Source organism: Scomber japonicus, chromosome 21 (genome assembly GCF_027409825.1).
Source record: "Scomber japonicus isolate fScoJap1 chromosome 21, fScoJap1.pri, whole genome shotgun sequence".
Lineage (NCBI taxonomy): Eukaryota > Metazoa > Chordata > Actinopteri > Scombriformes > Scombridae > Scomber > Scomber japonicus.
This window is the reverse complement of record NC_070598.1, coordinates 19,002,833-19,019,056: the sequence shown is the minus strand read 5'-3', so window position 1 is coordinate 19,019,056 and position 16,224 is coordinate 19,002,833. Positions and strand designations below refer to the sequence as shown.

Sequence of the window (16,224 nt, the reverse complement as noted above, 5' to 3'; positions counted from 1 at the left end):
ATACAGGTCATGACAGCGGTATCAGTCTTCTCATTAGCGTTTTTCCCAAAATGTTAAACTATTTTATAGTTTAGCATTATAAGGTTGGATGCCTAACTTGCACATGTACATATCGGCTGTAAAACCAAACACTGAGATGACTCCATTCTGTAAACATGATTATTATTACCAAGACATTCATGTTGCATACTTGGATAATAGATGGATTAAGATGAAGTATCTACTCCAACCTGTTTATTAGCCTCAAGGACTTTTGTTTCAGTGATCAGTGCCTCAAAAATACACTGCATTAAGAGAGTACAAAAGCATGTTTTAGCATGTAAATTAACAAGACAATGAGATAGAAGGCACGTGATGCTGCCACTGATGACTAATATTACTAGAAACTCAATAATATAATACAGTAATGGAAGATTTCTCATCTAAAACAGACAACAGTTTTGTCATGCTGGCAAGAAACATGCTTTCAGGTCTTGTAAAAACCTTTCCAAGGTTATTACTTATTGAAATCAATATTTGCTAAAGTTTCTTTGTGGTGGCTGCCATGAGAACATCTTCCCAAGGCAGTTTAATCTAGGGCTGAACCTGGAGTGAGGCCACACCAACATGTTACTTATCAAAGCAAAATATTCAAGCACAGACAGGCCACAGGAAATAATGACATAGTACAGAGGTGGAATGTCTTCATTCTACAATGCTGTCCTCTTAATACAGCAGATATGTCACAACTTGTTGAAAATTCTATTATTGCTCTAACTGGATCAGTCTGTGACTTTTCACTTACATGAACTGCCTCTCTCTTTCTGTGCAGGCCGAGGAGTGAAGGTGGAGACTATCCTAAAAGACGATGAAACTCTGACATCATACCTGCTGAGAGATGTTCCTTTAACAGAAGATGTGGTGTATCAATTAGTCAATGCCCAAATCAGGCCTGAACAGGTACACAGACACTCACACAGGTGCATAAACACACAAAAACCCAACAGGGTTGAATGGGACAAAGGTGGTTACACTCTGTACCACTTTAACATGAATAAATCACTACCACATTCGTTTTGACATTTAGGCATTGAAGGAGCTGACATGCAGTATAATGGATACAGCACCGGTCAAAAGTTTGGACACACCTTCCTATTCACTTGAATGAGAATATATTGTATCTGATTCAGTGCTGTAATTCAGCCTGAAAAACACCTGTAAGAAATCTTCCTTTGGCAATTTGCACACAGGTAAACACATACATGCATGCATTCCACTTTATTCAGACACCCTCCTGTTGGTCTGGTGGTTTCAAACATTCCCTGAATCATTTCTAGCACCCTTGTGGCTAACCAGCAAGCAGGTGCAGCAACTTGTTATACTTGACTTCACAAGGACGTTCAAGCTGGACATGTCTACTTATGCACAAATACAATCTCATCTATGTTTGGAGTTTCCACTTAATAGTATATTAGTATATTTTGAAGTGTGTATTGCTTGAGTTGCAGTGTTCTCCATTGAGATTCAGTTAACAGAAGAGAAACTACTGACCTGATCACAACACAGTGCAATGACATCAGTATTTAAACCCTGAGATTGTGTTTTGAAATCACTCTAACCAACTGTATGTGCATCTCCTGTCCACTTTTGTTTTTACAGTTTGCCTTTGGGGTCCCAGAGTTACATTTAAAAGACATCGCCTGCCAAATACACCTTCTTGAGCGATTCCTCATTTTCCCCAGCCGCCGAGGACTGTATGCTGTTCGCAGCGCCATCTGCACCCTTACCCCACAGCGGCTGCAGATCATCGAGGACAAATTCTACGCCAATGTCGACTTTTTCAAGCTCCTCCGGATGGTCAGTGTTGATTTATCCTGGAACTTAGACTGATAAGGATGATAGTATAAATGGATTGTGATCTCATCTAATGATTCACCATTTAAAAAAAACCCTATTCTGCCATAATTATATTGGTGGCCCTTTCTCCACATTTACACACATTTCTCCTAACAATTCCACCCATTTGATTCCTGACAGCGTAAAGCTTATAGAACCATCATTATAAATTAGTTACATGCACACATTTACATTTGGAAGAGTTATAGAGTTGTGGTTGGATCTGTCCCATTTGGGAGGTTGCCATGTTTATACATTTAGTTGCATCGATCTTAAAGCGCTCAGTTAGACACAGCTGTGCCAACTGCAGGCTGAATGAGCTGAGATTAAGATGACATATACTGTAGCAATAAAGGGTTTGGCAGGATGTGGCACTTGTAAAATAGTTATCAAGTAATGTCATATGAGTGGAAACCTTTAACCACAGTGTATGTCATTAATTTATACATTAATGCAGCTGGCAAGGGATTTTTTTAGATTGTATAACTGATCCGTGAAAATAAAGCCGACCCCTATAAATTGAAATGTTACAACAGTTTAACAATTTATTTGACCCTTGTTGTACAAAACACAGGAAAAAAAGCCATTTTCAAGACATAAACAGTGATGTAGTGGCTCCAGGTGAAACTCATCATTGCATCACCACACAGTTTCAGCTCAGTACCACACAGATGTTCCTCTTATTTGGTGCCTTCTGTTTTTTAGCACCTGGTTGCAACTTGTGTTTCAGAAGTTTGCACTCATTCGCATGTGGATCAAAACTTAACAAGATCGCACAAGTCAGCAGAAATGACAATTAAACGGCTGTTAGTATTTTTTATGACACCTCTGACTCATAGGTTGCAACAATTACTTTTCAGGGAAATGTAATATGCCTTCATTGTCTGTGTAAATAAACTTACTTACATTACATCATTCCCTATTCATTTAAAACACAGTTGTTTATTCTTGAGATAGTTTTCAACTGACACTTCTTTTTCAAAGGGTGGAACAATGGTAGTAATTATATTACATTGCAGTGACTGTTATTGGCATTCATGACTAATACTGTACTGTAGAGAAAGGATCTAATTTCATATATTGTAAATAAGCAACCATCAACTTTTTTACAATCAGTGTACTGGGCTGAAGAAACAATCCATAACTCCTAGTGTGTAAAAGGAAACTGCATTTATTTATTTTTTTCCACAACTTTAGATTCAATTTAGACTAAATATTAGAAAAGCAAATAACAATCATATTTATTTTGTGTGTAATATAATACTGTCTGAATACAGCACACAAACTAGAGGCTACATTTTAAACTCCAAACACCCACACACACCCACACACACACACACACACACACACACACACACACACACACACACACACACACACACACACACACACAATGATTTCTAAAAACTTAATTGACATTAGAAGGCCTTTGAGCCAGGCCTTACCATATTTATCTGAGACTAAATTAAGAGCGGGCTGCAGCCAACATCAAATAGGTAGGAGTAGGAGTGGAGTAGAGAACTTTATAAACAGCCATACGCATTAGCTGAGCAGGCAGACTTGCCCTCTTTCTCTAATTAGCTTAGTGAAGAGACACTCCTCTCTTTAGTAATCACAAGGCACAGAGTGTAAACACGGCTCACAATGAGACTGAAGGCGACCACGGCCGCTCTTTGCCTCATCTTCAATCCAGGCGCAATCACACAGGACTGGGCCATGTGTCTGCCTTACTGTCTGTCGGTGCTGTGAAAAGTTAGTCTATACACATTATTGGGAGCTCTGTAGTTTCTCCACTGGACTTGACACACTCTCTCCCTTTCTCTCACACATACACACACACACACACACACACACTGAGATAGACAGAAATGTCAGAGGAAGGATGTCTCCTCTGGCAGTTCTCTGTCTTGGCCTCGTGCTGCTTCCTGAACCTTTAGCCTATTGTGTTGTGAGCTGGCTGGAAGATCTCCGAGCAAACCAGTAAACCCTCAAGAGAAAGCAGTGCTCAGCAGTTATAAGGCCCTGCTGTGGGGGGAAGCACATGTTATATGAATGATGAAGGCAATTTTTTAAAGTATATTTCTCTGCGGTGCATTAAAAGGTGTTTATGACACCTGATTCCCTCACTGTTTATAACACAAGCTGTTTATTATCAGAATCAATCTTGATATTATGTTGCTTGGCCAGATTGCATATTGGCTGTTATCATGAGACACTATCAGTTCTTATCCTTCTTGCTATTCAAAACAAACTAAGTGATGCCATTAATATCCTCTGTCAGGAAGAAACTGGGTTCATGGGAAATATGGTTTTAATTTTGAGACACTACTCAGCAGTTATGTTTTCTCTTAAGGGATAAAAATGTGTTTAAATATTCATATTTAAATGATGCCTTTGTGTTTCTCTCTAGCTTCCTAGTGTGCTGGACAATCACTCCGAAGGCATCAACATTAACTTCTGGGTGCAGGTCGTCTCCTCCTCCTCGGACAAAATGCGAGAGGTGAGGCACGGCTCACGCGGCTCCAGTCCAGCTCCATTCAAAAGTTCACCGCCTGCTATTTTTAGATGTCAGGAAACAGTTGCTTCCTCTCGCCTGAGTTTTTACGTAAACACAGACAGTAGGGGGATATCATCTAGTGCGTATGAGGAAGGCTAAATCCAGAACAGGCTCCTTTTGCCTCAAAAACAGATACATCATCAGTATTGGACCGTTTCGATGGAAACAGCGCAGAGGCCGAAAGAGCAGGTGAAGCCTCTAGACATGAAGGTTAATGGAAAAAGTGAAACATCAGTGGTGATAAATGATTTATGTGTCCATCTTTCTCTTTTGCTTAGGTTACCCTCATCAGTTTAACCATAATTTCCACTTATGTGAACTGTCTTATTGCTTAGTTCAGTCAATATTAGTGGTGCACCTGTATTGTGAACATTTGGTGTACGTGTTTGTTGTGGATGTTTCCATGGGGCTGACAGCATCACGTCCTGTTGGCGAGACTCTTGTCTCTGGCAATACCACACAGAGTCGAGACAGAAAACCACTCACTCATACCCAACCTCGATATCAGATCACAGGTTCCTTTTGGAAGAAGATTTGCTTGTAGAACACATGTATATTTTAAGGTGCCAGAGCATTGCAGTCTCTCCTAAACATCCGATTCTTATAAACTAAGAAAAACAGCCCCATTTTCAATGTTATTTTTCAGATCTGTGGTTTATTTAGCTTAAGGAGTAGGGGATTTTTTAAAACTCATAAAAGATTAAAGGAAATAATCCCCCAATTAATCAAACACTTAAACATCTCAGAATTCCCAAACACATTGTTTTCTTTTGTAGATGATATGAAGGTTTGTACATATCCTCTAAATGGGATTCTCCTTCTTGTGTCCATCATACAGTAAATTATTTGTTTTGGGAGATGCTGTTGATTAAAATTTGATTTTTTGGACTTTTTAATCAATCAACCTGATTTATTTTTGTTGATACAGTAGCCTACTGATTACACAAATGGAAGATTCCCTCTGCCAGTCACAGACACACCCAAAATAATTACTGTTATGATACATCTAAAAGCTGGATTCCTCTCTGTTTTCACTTCAGCTCTGTTTTCCTTGTGTTATCTTATCCGCCCCACAGTTGTTCCAGAGGAATAGTTCCAAGGAGCTCCTCCAGGTCATGACCCCTCTCTTCCAGGATAATCTGTCCTTCAGACAGGTGATGGCCGCTGCCTCCAGCCTGGTATGCGGCTACACTGAAGGAGCTTTCTCTAGAGTCACCTCCTTTAATTGGTATGAGGACAACAACTACAAAGCCTTCTTGGGCATCAGCAGCGGCAGGGCACAGGTCCACTACACATACGATAACAGCACCAGTGAGTAGAACGTATCAGGTAACACAGGGTGCAGTCTGTTTTGGACGGCATGCATAACAAACATATGTATCATAAGAAAATGATGAAGTATTGACTGACATAGTACGTTTCTAAAGCTATTACTCAGAAAGTCAGCAAATGATAATATAGAGCACCCCAAGAAATTTGGTGGAAAGGCCAAAAAGAACCATTTGGCACATTTGTGTTCAGTAGCATCATGTGGTTATCCCTCAAGAACTTTTTGGCTCATTCTTTCTGACTCATGACAAATAGAAGCAATTTTTCCCTCTTTTTCTGAATTCATTAGTTCAGGGCGATTAGCTGGTTGTATTGTTGCAGTTTGTTTGGTTTCTAAATGAACAATTTCCTACATGTTTCATTCAATCTTTACTTGATTTGGTACATGCTGGATGATCATGAAAACAATTTATACAGTTGATTTTTTGATATGCAGTACGCTCCAGTTATTCTTCTGTAATTGATTGCAGGATTCTAGCATGCCTCTTTGACAGGAAAACTAACAGTGTTGTCTGGAGTATATATTCTACTTGTCTCATTTTGTGTGTATGCAGTATATAACGTACATCTTGCCCTCCAGCTCCTTTCTGCAATGATCTGATGAGAGACCTGGAGTCCCACCCTGCCACCAGGATTGTGTGGAACTCCGTCAAACCAATGCTGATGGGAAAGATCCTCTATTCCCCGGACTCACCTGCTGTCAGACAGATCATACAAAATGTAAGCCTCATTAATCAGTTTGTGATTGCACTTATCCAATGCATTGTTTAGTATAGTTTAATCCATAAAGGCCTGTGTGCCTGTAGGTTTTTGTAATAATAATAATAATAATGATAATACATTTTATTTGATAGCGCCTTTCAAGTCACCCAAGGTCACCTTACAAAGAATAACACAGAATAAAACAACAAACATTATTAAAACCAATGTTCCAATCAATCAGGAACACACTATTCCACCAATCAACTGTCTGAAGGCTGAGATCAGTTGATTAAATAAGTCCAACCTGGTGTGCTCCTGCTTGGTTGGTATGAAAACCTGCAGCCACATGGTCCTTTGTGGAATAGACATTTCTGGTTTAATACATTTAAGGTAGTTCAAATCAGTTCCATGAGTAACACTGGATGAGTCATTTCAGTTTTGTGGGTTATTTGGAATAAATGAATAGCAGGAAAACTGAAATGACAAAGAAAACAGAGGAACCTATAGATGCTCAGAGATCATAGAGAATAGATACAAATAAAGAAGATTTCACAGATTACCACATTACTTTACTTGATGACATCCATATCTCCGGTTTTCTTTGGAGTGGACAGGCACACTACAGGAAACAATGCATTTTCCTTCAAAAGGGGATCAGTTTTCCTCATGTCATGTCCAGGCCTTTGTATCTAGATGTAGATACGTGTTGGTCAAAGGCCTTCAGGGGGGCAGCAGTCATGGATCGCTTGGTTGCAATGGGAGAACACAGGCTGATCGGCTGCGGTGACTACCACACAGTCTACTGGCGCCATGGCCTTTTCAGGCTTATGTAAGCACCAGAGTCTGCCCTTAAAGACGTGTGATCACACACAAAGACAGACACACACTCTTGTTTCCTCTTCCCTGACCTTTAATGCCCTCTTTGTTTTCCTCTTCCCCCAGATTGGGATCTTAATTGCACTAAGAAAGTAATGACCAACGAGGTTAATCCATTACTTTACTATAATAGCAGTAACATTTCATAAGAAACTCAATGTGAAGCAACATGCATTTAAATGTATATGTTGTTGTTTTCTTGTGTAACGTATAGCTGTGTGTGTCTAATCTGCATCCTGCTATCACTACTCTTTTAAGTGGCTCAACAGAAACTGGATCAACATAGTCTTAAAATCTACAAAGGCCAAATTAAAAGCATTCAAATCCCTTCTTATAATGCTATCCAACATCTTAACTTATGTAACTATATGACCGCTCTTACTCTTACATAAATTGTGTAGTGGTGGATTTTTCTCTGGAAGTTGGACCCTACCATTACCATAAATCAATATGCTAAATCATATATAATTCATTTGTAAGACTGCATTCGTCTTGTACTCATTTACAGAGTATCATTGACTTCCTCATCTTGATGACTGCAGCAGTGATCCTTGGCTATAAACATATTGTAGATGAGGTCATATTTATTCAGGCATTGCATGTTTAGCTCAGCAGGAAGCGTTGCCTTGAAACTATTTGCAGACCACTTCAAGTGTTTACCAAAAGCGTACATAAAGACAAACATGCAGCTTAAGTGTTTCATAAAGTTTAGTTGTCAGTACTTGTGGAGCTTAAGTACAAGGTTGCGTTTCATTGCAAGATTAGATTTACTACAGCAGATGTAGGAATATGCACAGTTATGCACAAAACTGGAACTGCAGCGATTAGTCAATAAATCAGTTATCAGAAAATTAATCAGCAACTATTTTCATTATCGATTTATCTCTTCAGGCATTTTTCAAGCAATACTTGATAGTTTCAGCTTCCCAAATTGGAAGATTTGCTGTTTTTCCTTTTCATAAATGACAAATTTCTCTATATTTCAGATCATTTTATAGACTAAACAATTGATTGCCTAATTGACAAAATTATCAGCAGATGAATCAATAATGGAGATATTGTTAGTTGCAGCCCTATGCAGAACATCACATATCTGCAGTATTGGCATTTACGAGATCCCTCACTGAAGAAATTACCTTAAGGACCCCCCTCCCGCCAACCCTCCTCCTACTTTTGCCTGCTGTTTTAAACTGCCCTAGGGAATGAGGAAGCGCTCACTTGTGGGAACCTGACTGGGATTCACTGGGCAGGCTGAATGCATTCGGCCAGTTGTCACCAACGGCCTCCATTGTCACCCCGGCTCCATTGTCCCCATTGTCACCCAAAATCAGACACACACAAGAGGAAGGCGTTTAATTGGGTGTACTCTTGAGCGCTTTCATCCCCCACTGCACATGACTGAATACTGAAATAGCCAGCCTTTGGTATTCGCCACACAAAGCACTGTACCCACACACATCCAGGGTTTTAACGATAAGCGTGCAGTAAATATTTGACGATTTGGCACACAGTGCATTTGTTGCACAGTTGCTGGTTATCTGAACAGGGCCCGCGGGAATTCTTTGTGTGAGAATGTGTGTGTTGTCTTTGCAAAGCCTGTTTTCGCAGGGAGTTTAATGTGGGAATGGTATGTAGCGGGAGATTAGGAGAACTGTGACATTGTGTGTATTTGACTCTCTGAGTGTTGTGTACACATGTGCACGCGTTGACACCATGTTCTCCCCAACATGCTAATTTCTTCTACACATGTATGCAAAATGTGTGTATTAGCAGATGTGTGCAGATGTGGGAATTTGTGAGGACAGTTGTGTGTGTGTGTCCGTGTTTATTTTGGAGAATGATTTCCTGTCCTTCTAATCTTGACACACACGCACACACATTTCCATCTCTCCTTTAGGCAAACACTACATTTGAGGTGCTGGCGAGGATGAGGATGATGGGGAAGGCCTGGGAGGAAGTGGCTCCACAGATCTGGGCTTTCTTCCAAGATGGAATCCAAATCAAGTTGATCCGGGTAGGACAACAGTGTAGTGTCATCAGTATAATGATGATTACCTGCCTTCTTGTTGCCATGCAGCTGACACCCAATGCCAGCCATTTGTGGTTCTGAATGAGGTGATTAACGATGTTGTTGTTATTTCAACCTGATCTTTTCCCTACTGGTATTTTTCCGCTGAGGTCTCAGAAGTTCACAAAGTTTCCTGCTTGAATATAAGAACATTATCTTACCAAAATATCCCCCATCTCTTTCCTTTTTCCATTTATCCTTCTCTTTCTATGTATGTCACTGTCTGCATTCTCAACTATTTCCTTTCCCTTTTCTTCTTAGTGTACTTGTTGTGGATGTTTTACTGTTTGTATACTGGTGTCTCAGCAATGCCCTCTTGCTCTTGATGGAAAAATAAAACACACAAAAACAGGCTAAATAAAGGATATTCCCCTATTTCCTTTTTTGTTTCAGGAGACTATCTACAATCCGTCAGTGATGGATTTCATTGACAGGAGTCTAGAGGAGGCGCCGTTCTCCTCCAAACACATCCTCAACTTCCTTTACAACGGCCCACCAGAGGACCGTCCAGCTGACCTGCCTAACTTTGACTGGCGAGACATCTTCCACCTCACAGACCGGGTCATTCGGATGCTCAACCAATATGGAGACGTGAGTGGCCATGAGGTTTTGTTTGTCCAGTGTACTGTAGATTAGAAACATTAAAGTATCGCCTTTTAGCACGTCCTTCAGCCCGGTGGAGGTGAAACTTATTTGCCTTACAAATTCCACTGACTAGATGTGTATTAGCGTGCAGAATTATACTGACTAGTCAAAAGGGGGCTCCACATTTCCAGATGAAAATAAGGTGTCAGGATCTTTTTTCGTTATCGTTTTTTACCTTTTTTCTCTTTGGCCTCTGACTGTTTCTTCACATTTTGCTTCACCTGAAATGTCAAGTTAAAGGACAAGCCTATTCATGAAGTAATGCAATTGTGCGCAGGTCCTGTCACATGTTGATCTCAATACTCTGGTTGTCCTGGTCAATACCGCCCTCGACGTGATGTGAGCATTTAGATAAGCTGTCTTTGGGCCCTTGAATTTGTCCCCTGTCCAGAGACGTGGAAATCTACCCAGGTGGGCGAGAGCCAAAGCAACAGACTAGCTGTCAAGTCTCTTTTGTTTACTGCTTGATGGAGTGGGGAGTAAAAAAAATAAAATAAAAAAACAACCCCAAAACATCATGAACTTTCTCTTGTGAGGACCCTCCACATTTAAGTGGGCCAATGCATTTGAAACAAAGTTCAAATCACCCCTTTCCCTGCGGAGGCTAATCGCGATGAGAGGCCTATCGCACTAGGGGGTGACACGGGGGGCACCTGGGGGCAGAGCTCGGTGGATGGTTGGTGCTCTTTGTTTTTGTCCTAGTTGAAGCTTACAGCACTTGAGTGTGACAGGGTGAGTGGGAACGACTGAGGCCGATTAGATACAGCTGTCACTCCGTCCACCATCCTTTATCAAGCAGCAACAATGACCGTGGGCTTGAAGGCTCCTTGGCTGCATGTTGGTGGCATGCATGCGTATCACGCCACACATTGGGCCCAGTATTAGTAGGTGAATGCTTTGGCAGATTAAGGGATGGCCTTTGAAATCTGACTTCCTTGTTGTGCATGTTTAATGTACTTTGTGCCTAGAAATGCATATATGCGTGTATTTTTGAATGCGTGTCTGTGTTTGCCAGCAAATTGTGTGTTTGTGTGTGTAATTTAAATTGGGAAGGGTATGTGTGCATGAGATCCTAGGGGTAAATAGTTGTTTTGGACTGTGTTCTTTTGGATTGTGGCCCTCCCTATTTGCATTTGGCTACAGTGAATGGCTATATCAGACACAGTTTGCAGGGAATAGACAGCCACTGGTGAAGGGTCACTGGAAATGTAGATGCAGAGTGGATCATAGTGACTCGCGCCAATACTGGCATCTGTAATCTGACTCATTGTTCAGCTAGACCAAAGTATTAAAAAGAAGGCATTTCAAGGTCGTCCGATTAATTAGCAGTCCATTAGCAGTTAGAACTATAAACCTATTTGAAAACTGCAGGACATTAGATCTCTGTATTGTTTACCTCTATAGAAACAAATATACCATGCTCTATGTGTAATTCAAGTAGGCTAATCACCAAACTCTTAAATGATGCAGTCCAATATACTCTACCTGCAAAATGATGCTGCTCTGACACTGAGGAGTTACCCTGGTCTAAAAGCAATCCCTGCGTTTTCTCCCCTCTCTCCTCCAGTGTGTGGTCCTAGATAAATTTGAAGCTCTGCCTAACGAGGACAGCGTCACTTTTCGGGCCCTGGACCTGCTGGAGGACAGCAAGCTCTGGGCGGGTCTTGTCTTCGTAAATATGTTTCCCTGGACCAACCACGTCCCGCCTCATGTAAAGTTCAAGATCCGTATGGATATTGATGCAGTGGAGCGCACCAATAAGGTCAAAGACAGGTTAGAATCAAAGACCAGCACAGTGATGGGTTTTAGTGCACTGATGATGAACTTAGAGACTAATTATGTATGTTTTGCTCAGGTATTGGGACCCTGGCCCCAGAGCTGATCCTATGGATGACCTCCGCTATGTTTGGGGTGGCTTTGCGTACCTCCAGGACATAATAGAACACGGGATCATCAAAACACACACAGGAAAGGAGTGGCCTTTGGGTGTTTACCTACAGCAGATGCCCTACCCTTGTTATGTGGATGATCTGTGAGTGAAACACACACACACACACACACAGGCAGACACAACTGTGATCAGTGATCAATAACCATGAACTGATGAGATCCAGAAATGTATGGGAGAATTTTAATTATTCTCCATTAATCTCATTAGGATTTTATAATTCTTAGTTTTTAATCATACTCTAATAACTTCTATGACATTTTACATACATATAAGAATACAAACTGTACACCACATTTTATATGACAACTACACTAACTGACTTACTTTTAGCTTTTTATTTTTAACATCTCATCTTATTTCTCTTCTCTCTTCTCTGCTCAGCTTCATGCTGACATTGAATCGCTGTTTTCCCATCTTCATGGTACTGGCCTGGGTCTACTCTGTGTCCATGATCGTCAAAAGTATTGTTCTAGAGAAAGAACTCCGACTTAAAGAGTCCCTGAAGGCCATGGGGGTCACTAACAATGTCATCTGGTCCACCTGGTTCATTGACAGCTTCCTCATAATGGGCACCAGCACCGCTCTTCTCACCGCCATCATCATGGTGAGGAAACATTTACCGAAATGTGAATGTGAAATTTGTCTCACGCTTACACATTATGTTTAGGCAGGTGACATTTTTTTACTATTAATTTTCTTACAACAATCACACTTTTTACTAGAGACATCTAATCCACCTAATGAGTTAATAATTAATTTAATCTCATTCATATTTACCTCTGGATATAAATTTCACCAGCTTAACTGCAAAGCATTGTGAGATTTTGTTCCTCAAATATCTGAATTAATGATAGTAGCCTCACTGATTGCATGCTTATAAATCATTAATGAAATAACTGTGAATGCCATGACATCATGGGAATAATGTCAACTTTGCAGGAATGGGCTTGTCAATGATTAACAATTGTACCCTGTAGAAGTCAGAGGTCCTTGTCATGTATTCCGTCAGAAGCTAAGCTCGCATATTACAGCAGGCTGTTGTGACCTCTAGTGGAGCTTTTGTGTAAAACAACGTTTTTATACCAAAATGACCCAAAAAGTTTGTGTAAGTACTATTTAATTAGCAGCCATATTTGATAAGATATTTGTCATTTTAAACAGATTTTTCTCTTTGATATGAAGTATAAATAAATATATTGATATCTTTAGGTTTCAATATCTTTAGGTTGTCGTTTGTTGGTGAGGCAAAATAAGACAATTGAGGACATCACCTTGGGTTTTTGGAAACAGTTATCAACATCTGTTAAGTACTACTGTAGATTGTTGCTATTTGATTGTAAAAAAGTATTTAAGCTATCTAGATACCTAATATACTGGCTATGTTTTATTATCAATCATGAATTTATAAGGAAAAAGCAACATTTAAGTGTATCCATGGCAGCTCAAATCAGTGTTTTTCTTTCCCTTCCCTCTTCCAAATCCTTTAAAACAAAGAAGCATTTGTATGAGGGCATCTTTTGTTTGGTATTTCTATGCTGTAGGTATTTCTTCAATTCACTGAGCTTGTAAACATTTCCCCGCATGTTTCTCTCCATCTCCGGCCTGCAGGGAGGGAGGGTATTGAACTACAGCAACCCCTTCATCCTCTTCCTCTTTCTGCTCACCTTCACCACGGCCACCATCATGCAGTGCTTCCTCCTCAGCGTCTTCTTCAACCAGGCCAACCTGGCAGCAGCCTGCTGCGGCATCGTTTACTTCACCCTTTACCTCCCGCACATCTTCTGCTTCGCCTGGCAGGACCGCATCACCAAAGACATGAAGATCTTGGCAGTGGGTGTTGCATCTCAACATCTCCCCCCTCCAACAATATAGAATAAATATAAGAATAAAAGTTTAGACACAACATAGACAGACAAAAGAATAAGTAGCAAAAAACCCCTGCAGATTTATTTTATTTTAAAGAGAGTTAGTGAAATTTGAACCATTTGTAAACCTCTCGTGCCTTCTCCTCCCTCAGAGTTTGCTGTCCCAAGTGGCGTTTGGTTTTGGGACGGAGTACCTGTCGCGGTATGAAGAGCAGGGTCTGGGTCTGCAGTGGGACAACATCCAGACCAGTCCTCTGGAGGGGGACGAGTTCTCCTTCCTCACTTCCGTCTGCATGATGGCCCTGGACACTGTGCTCTATGCTGTGCTGGCCTGGTACTTGGACAACGTCTTCCCTGGTCAGTGTGTTAGAGAGAAAATAGGACTTTATTCAGAACTTTAAGGCATAAAAAACAACTGGCATATTATTTACAGATCATGCATGTGAGATAGATTTTGAATGATAATTGATGATTAATTTTGTGCCTTTTTTCCCCTTTTTCCATCACAGGACAGTATGGAATAAGTCGACCTTTTTATTTCCCCCTCCTGCCATGTTATTGGCTCAACACTGTGGCTCCAGCTTCAGGTAAGCTTACAACTTATCATGTATGTTATGTGCAAAAACATACACACGTGATTGCTGTTTCTAAAATAGCAAGAAACTGTGATATTTGGTGACTTATCACACACCACTCTTAGCCTGAGGTGTATTATATAGTAAGTTCTTTTTTCTTTTTCTCCAAAGACAACAAGGAGTTGAATAAAAAAGGCTTTGATAACCTGGCAAACAAAGAGCAAGGAGAGCAGCAGAAGAAACATGAGGGGGATATCCAAAATGAGGAAGGAAACCAGGAAAAATCCAAGACTCTGGAGGAGCCGGCCTCGTGTGAACACCAGGATCAACGTGAAAGGCTGGGGAACGAGGAGAAAGATGGTATAATAGTTTATTTTTTTATTGTTACATCCTGATGTCTTTCATCAGGATTTAAAGGTTGTACATCACATGAAATCATCACAAATTACAGCAACAGCTTCTGATGTCTGAAGAACATCTGGACTTGTGCTGAAGACATATGTCTCCAAGAAAATAGTTGATCTCCATTCAGGATTGAAAATATCTTTCTCTCCTGCCCTTAACTCTCACTCTGCCTCTCTCCCAATCCGGTTTATTGTGTGGGAATTCTATGCCCTTGTGTGTATTTGCACTTGCTGGCATACACAAGCATGCGGGCACACACACACACAAACACACACTAACCTTCTCACTTCCATGCTTAGTTAATAATTCATGGAAACTGTTTTCTTTACATTCCAGTCCCCTGATCTCACGCTTTCTGTGGTGGGTTTTTATTATGCCTTTGTTTCTTTGTACAGAATGAGTCAGTACTTGTGTACGTACACATCGCAAGGATGACTCATCATTGACCGAAATATTTACATCTCTGCCATACTATTAAATGCACAGAACAAACAGTACACAAGCAATATTATACTAATGTAACACATATTTGATTGTGTTGACTTTGCAGGGCAGTCATTCTTTGAGGCAGAGCCAGATGACCTGGTGAAGGGTGTCTGTATCAAGGACCTGGTCAAGGTTTTTGGAGGCAGCTCCAGCCCGGCTGTGGATGGCCTCAGCCTCAGCTTCTATGAGAGCCAGATTACTGCCTTTCTGGGCCACAATGGAGCTGGGAAGACAACCACTATGTATGTCATAAATGGGCTTGCACACCTACATGATTAATGCTGAACATGTAAAAAAAAAAAAAAGTCACATTCCCTCCAACTGAACAACATATTTGACTCCTCTTATTTCTTTCTCTGGCTCTCTCCCACAGGTCTATCTTGACTGGTATGTTCCCCCCAACCTCAGGCACAGCTACCATTTATGGCAAAGACATCCGCACAGACATGGACACCATCCGACTGTCTCTGGGAATGTGCCCTCAACACAACATCCTTTTTCAGCAGTGTGTAACTTTCACATATTAAAGATATTATGATCAAAAACATAGTGTAGTTTTTGAGCCTGTACACAGGGTTTTACGCAACTACATATTCACCATGATAATATGTGTAAAGCTTTTTATAGGTCTAATAGGTCTGTCACTAGGTCTAATTGGGTTACTGCGTTCCTCTCTTTTTTTGTTCTCTCTCAGTATGACTGTAGCGGAGCATATCCTCTTCTACTCCCTGCTGAAAGGCCGACCAATAGCAGAGGCCGAGGAGGAGGTGGAGAACATGCTGCAGGATCTGGGTCTACCCCACAAGAGAGATGAAATGATCCAGAATCTCTCAGGTTAATGCTCACTGTCAAACTACACACCTACACATACACACATCTACTAATATGTG

General features: G+C 40.8%; 1 protein-coding gene across 1 annotated transcript in view; it reads left to right on the top strand.

The window, feature by feature from the left end:
* The window catches only part of abca4a (ATP-binding cassette, sub-family A (ABC1), member 4a), a 31,919-nt gene that overhangs the window by 3,119 nt on the left and 12,576 nt on the right, over nt 1–16,224 (top strand). The window contains exons 5-21 of the mRNA XM_053342739.1: nt 812–939; nt 1,639–1,836; nt 4,286–4,375; nt 5,509–5,743; nt 6,342–6,481; nt 9,237–9,353; nt 9,801–9,998; nt 11,620–11,825; nt 11,908–12,084; nt 12,385–12,607; nt 13,612–13,833; nt 14,021–14,225; nt 14,378–14,475; nt 14,623–14,803; nt 15,399–15,576; nt 15,708–15,839; nt 16,029–16,168. Coding sequence (XP_053198714.1) covers nt 812–939; nt 1,639–1,836; nt 4,286–4,375; nt 5,509–5,743; nt 6,342–6,481; nt 9,237–9,353; nt 9,801–9,998; nt 11,620–11,825; nt 11,908–12,084; nt 12,385–12,607; nt 13,612–13,833; nt 14,021–14,225; nt 14,378–14,475; nt 14,623–14,803; nt 15,399–15,576; nt 15,708–15,839; nt 16,029–16,168 — 2,868 coding nt within the window. The remainder of the gene's footprint in view (nt 1–811; nt 940–1,638; nt 1,837–4,285; nt 4,376–5,508; nt 5,744–6,341; nt 6,482–9,236; nt 9,354–9,800; nt 9,999–11,619; nt 11,826–11,907; nt 12,085–12,384; nt 12,608–13,611; nt 13,834–14,020; nt 14,226–14,377; nt 14,476–14,622; nt 14,804–15,398; nt 15,577–15,707; nt 15,840–16,028; nt 16,169–16,224) is intronic.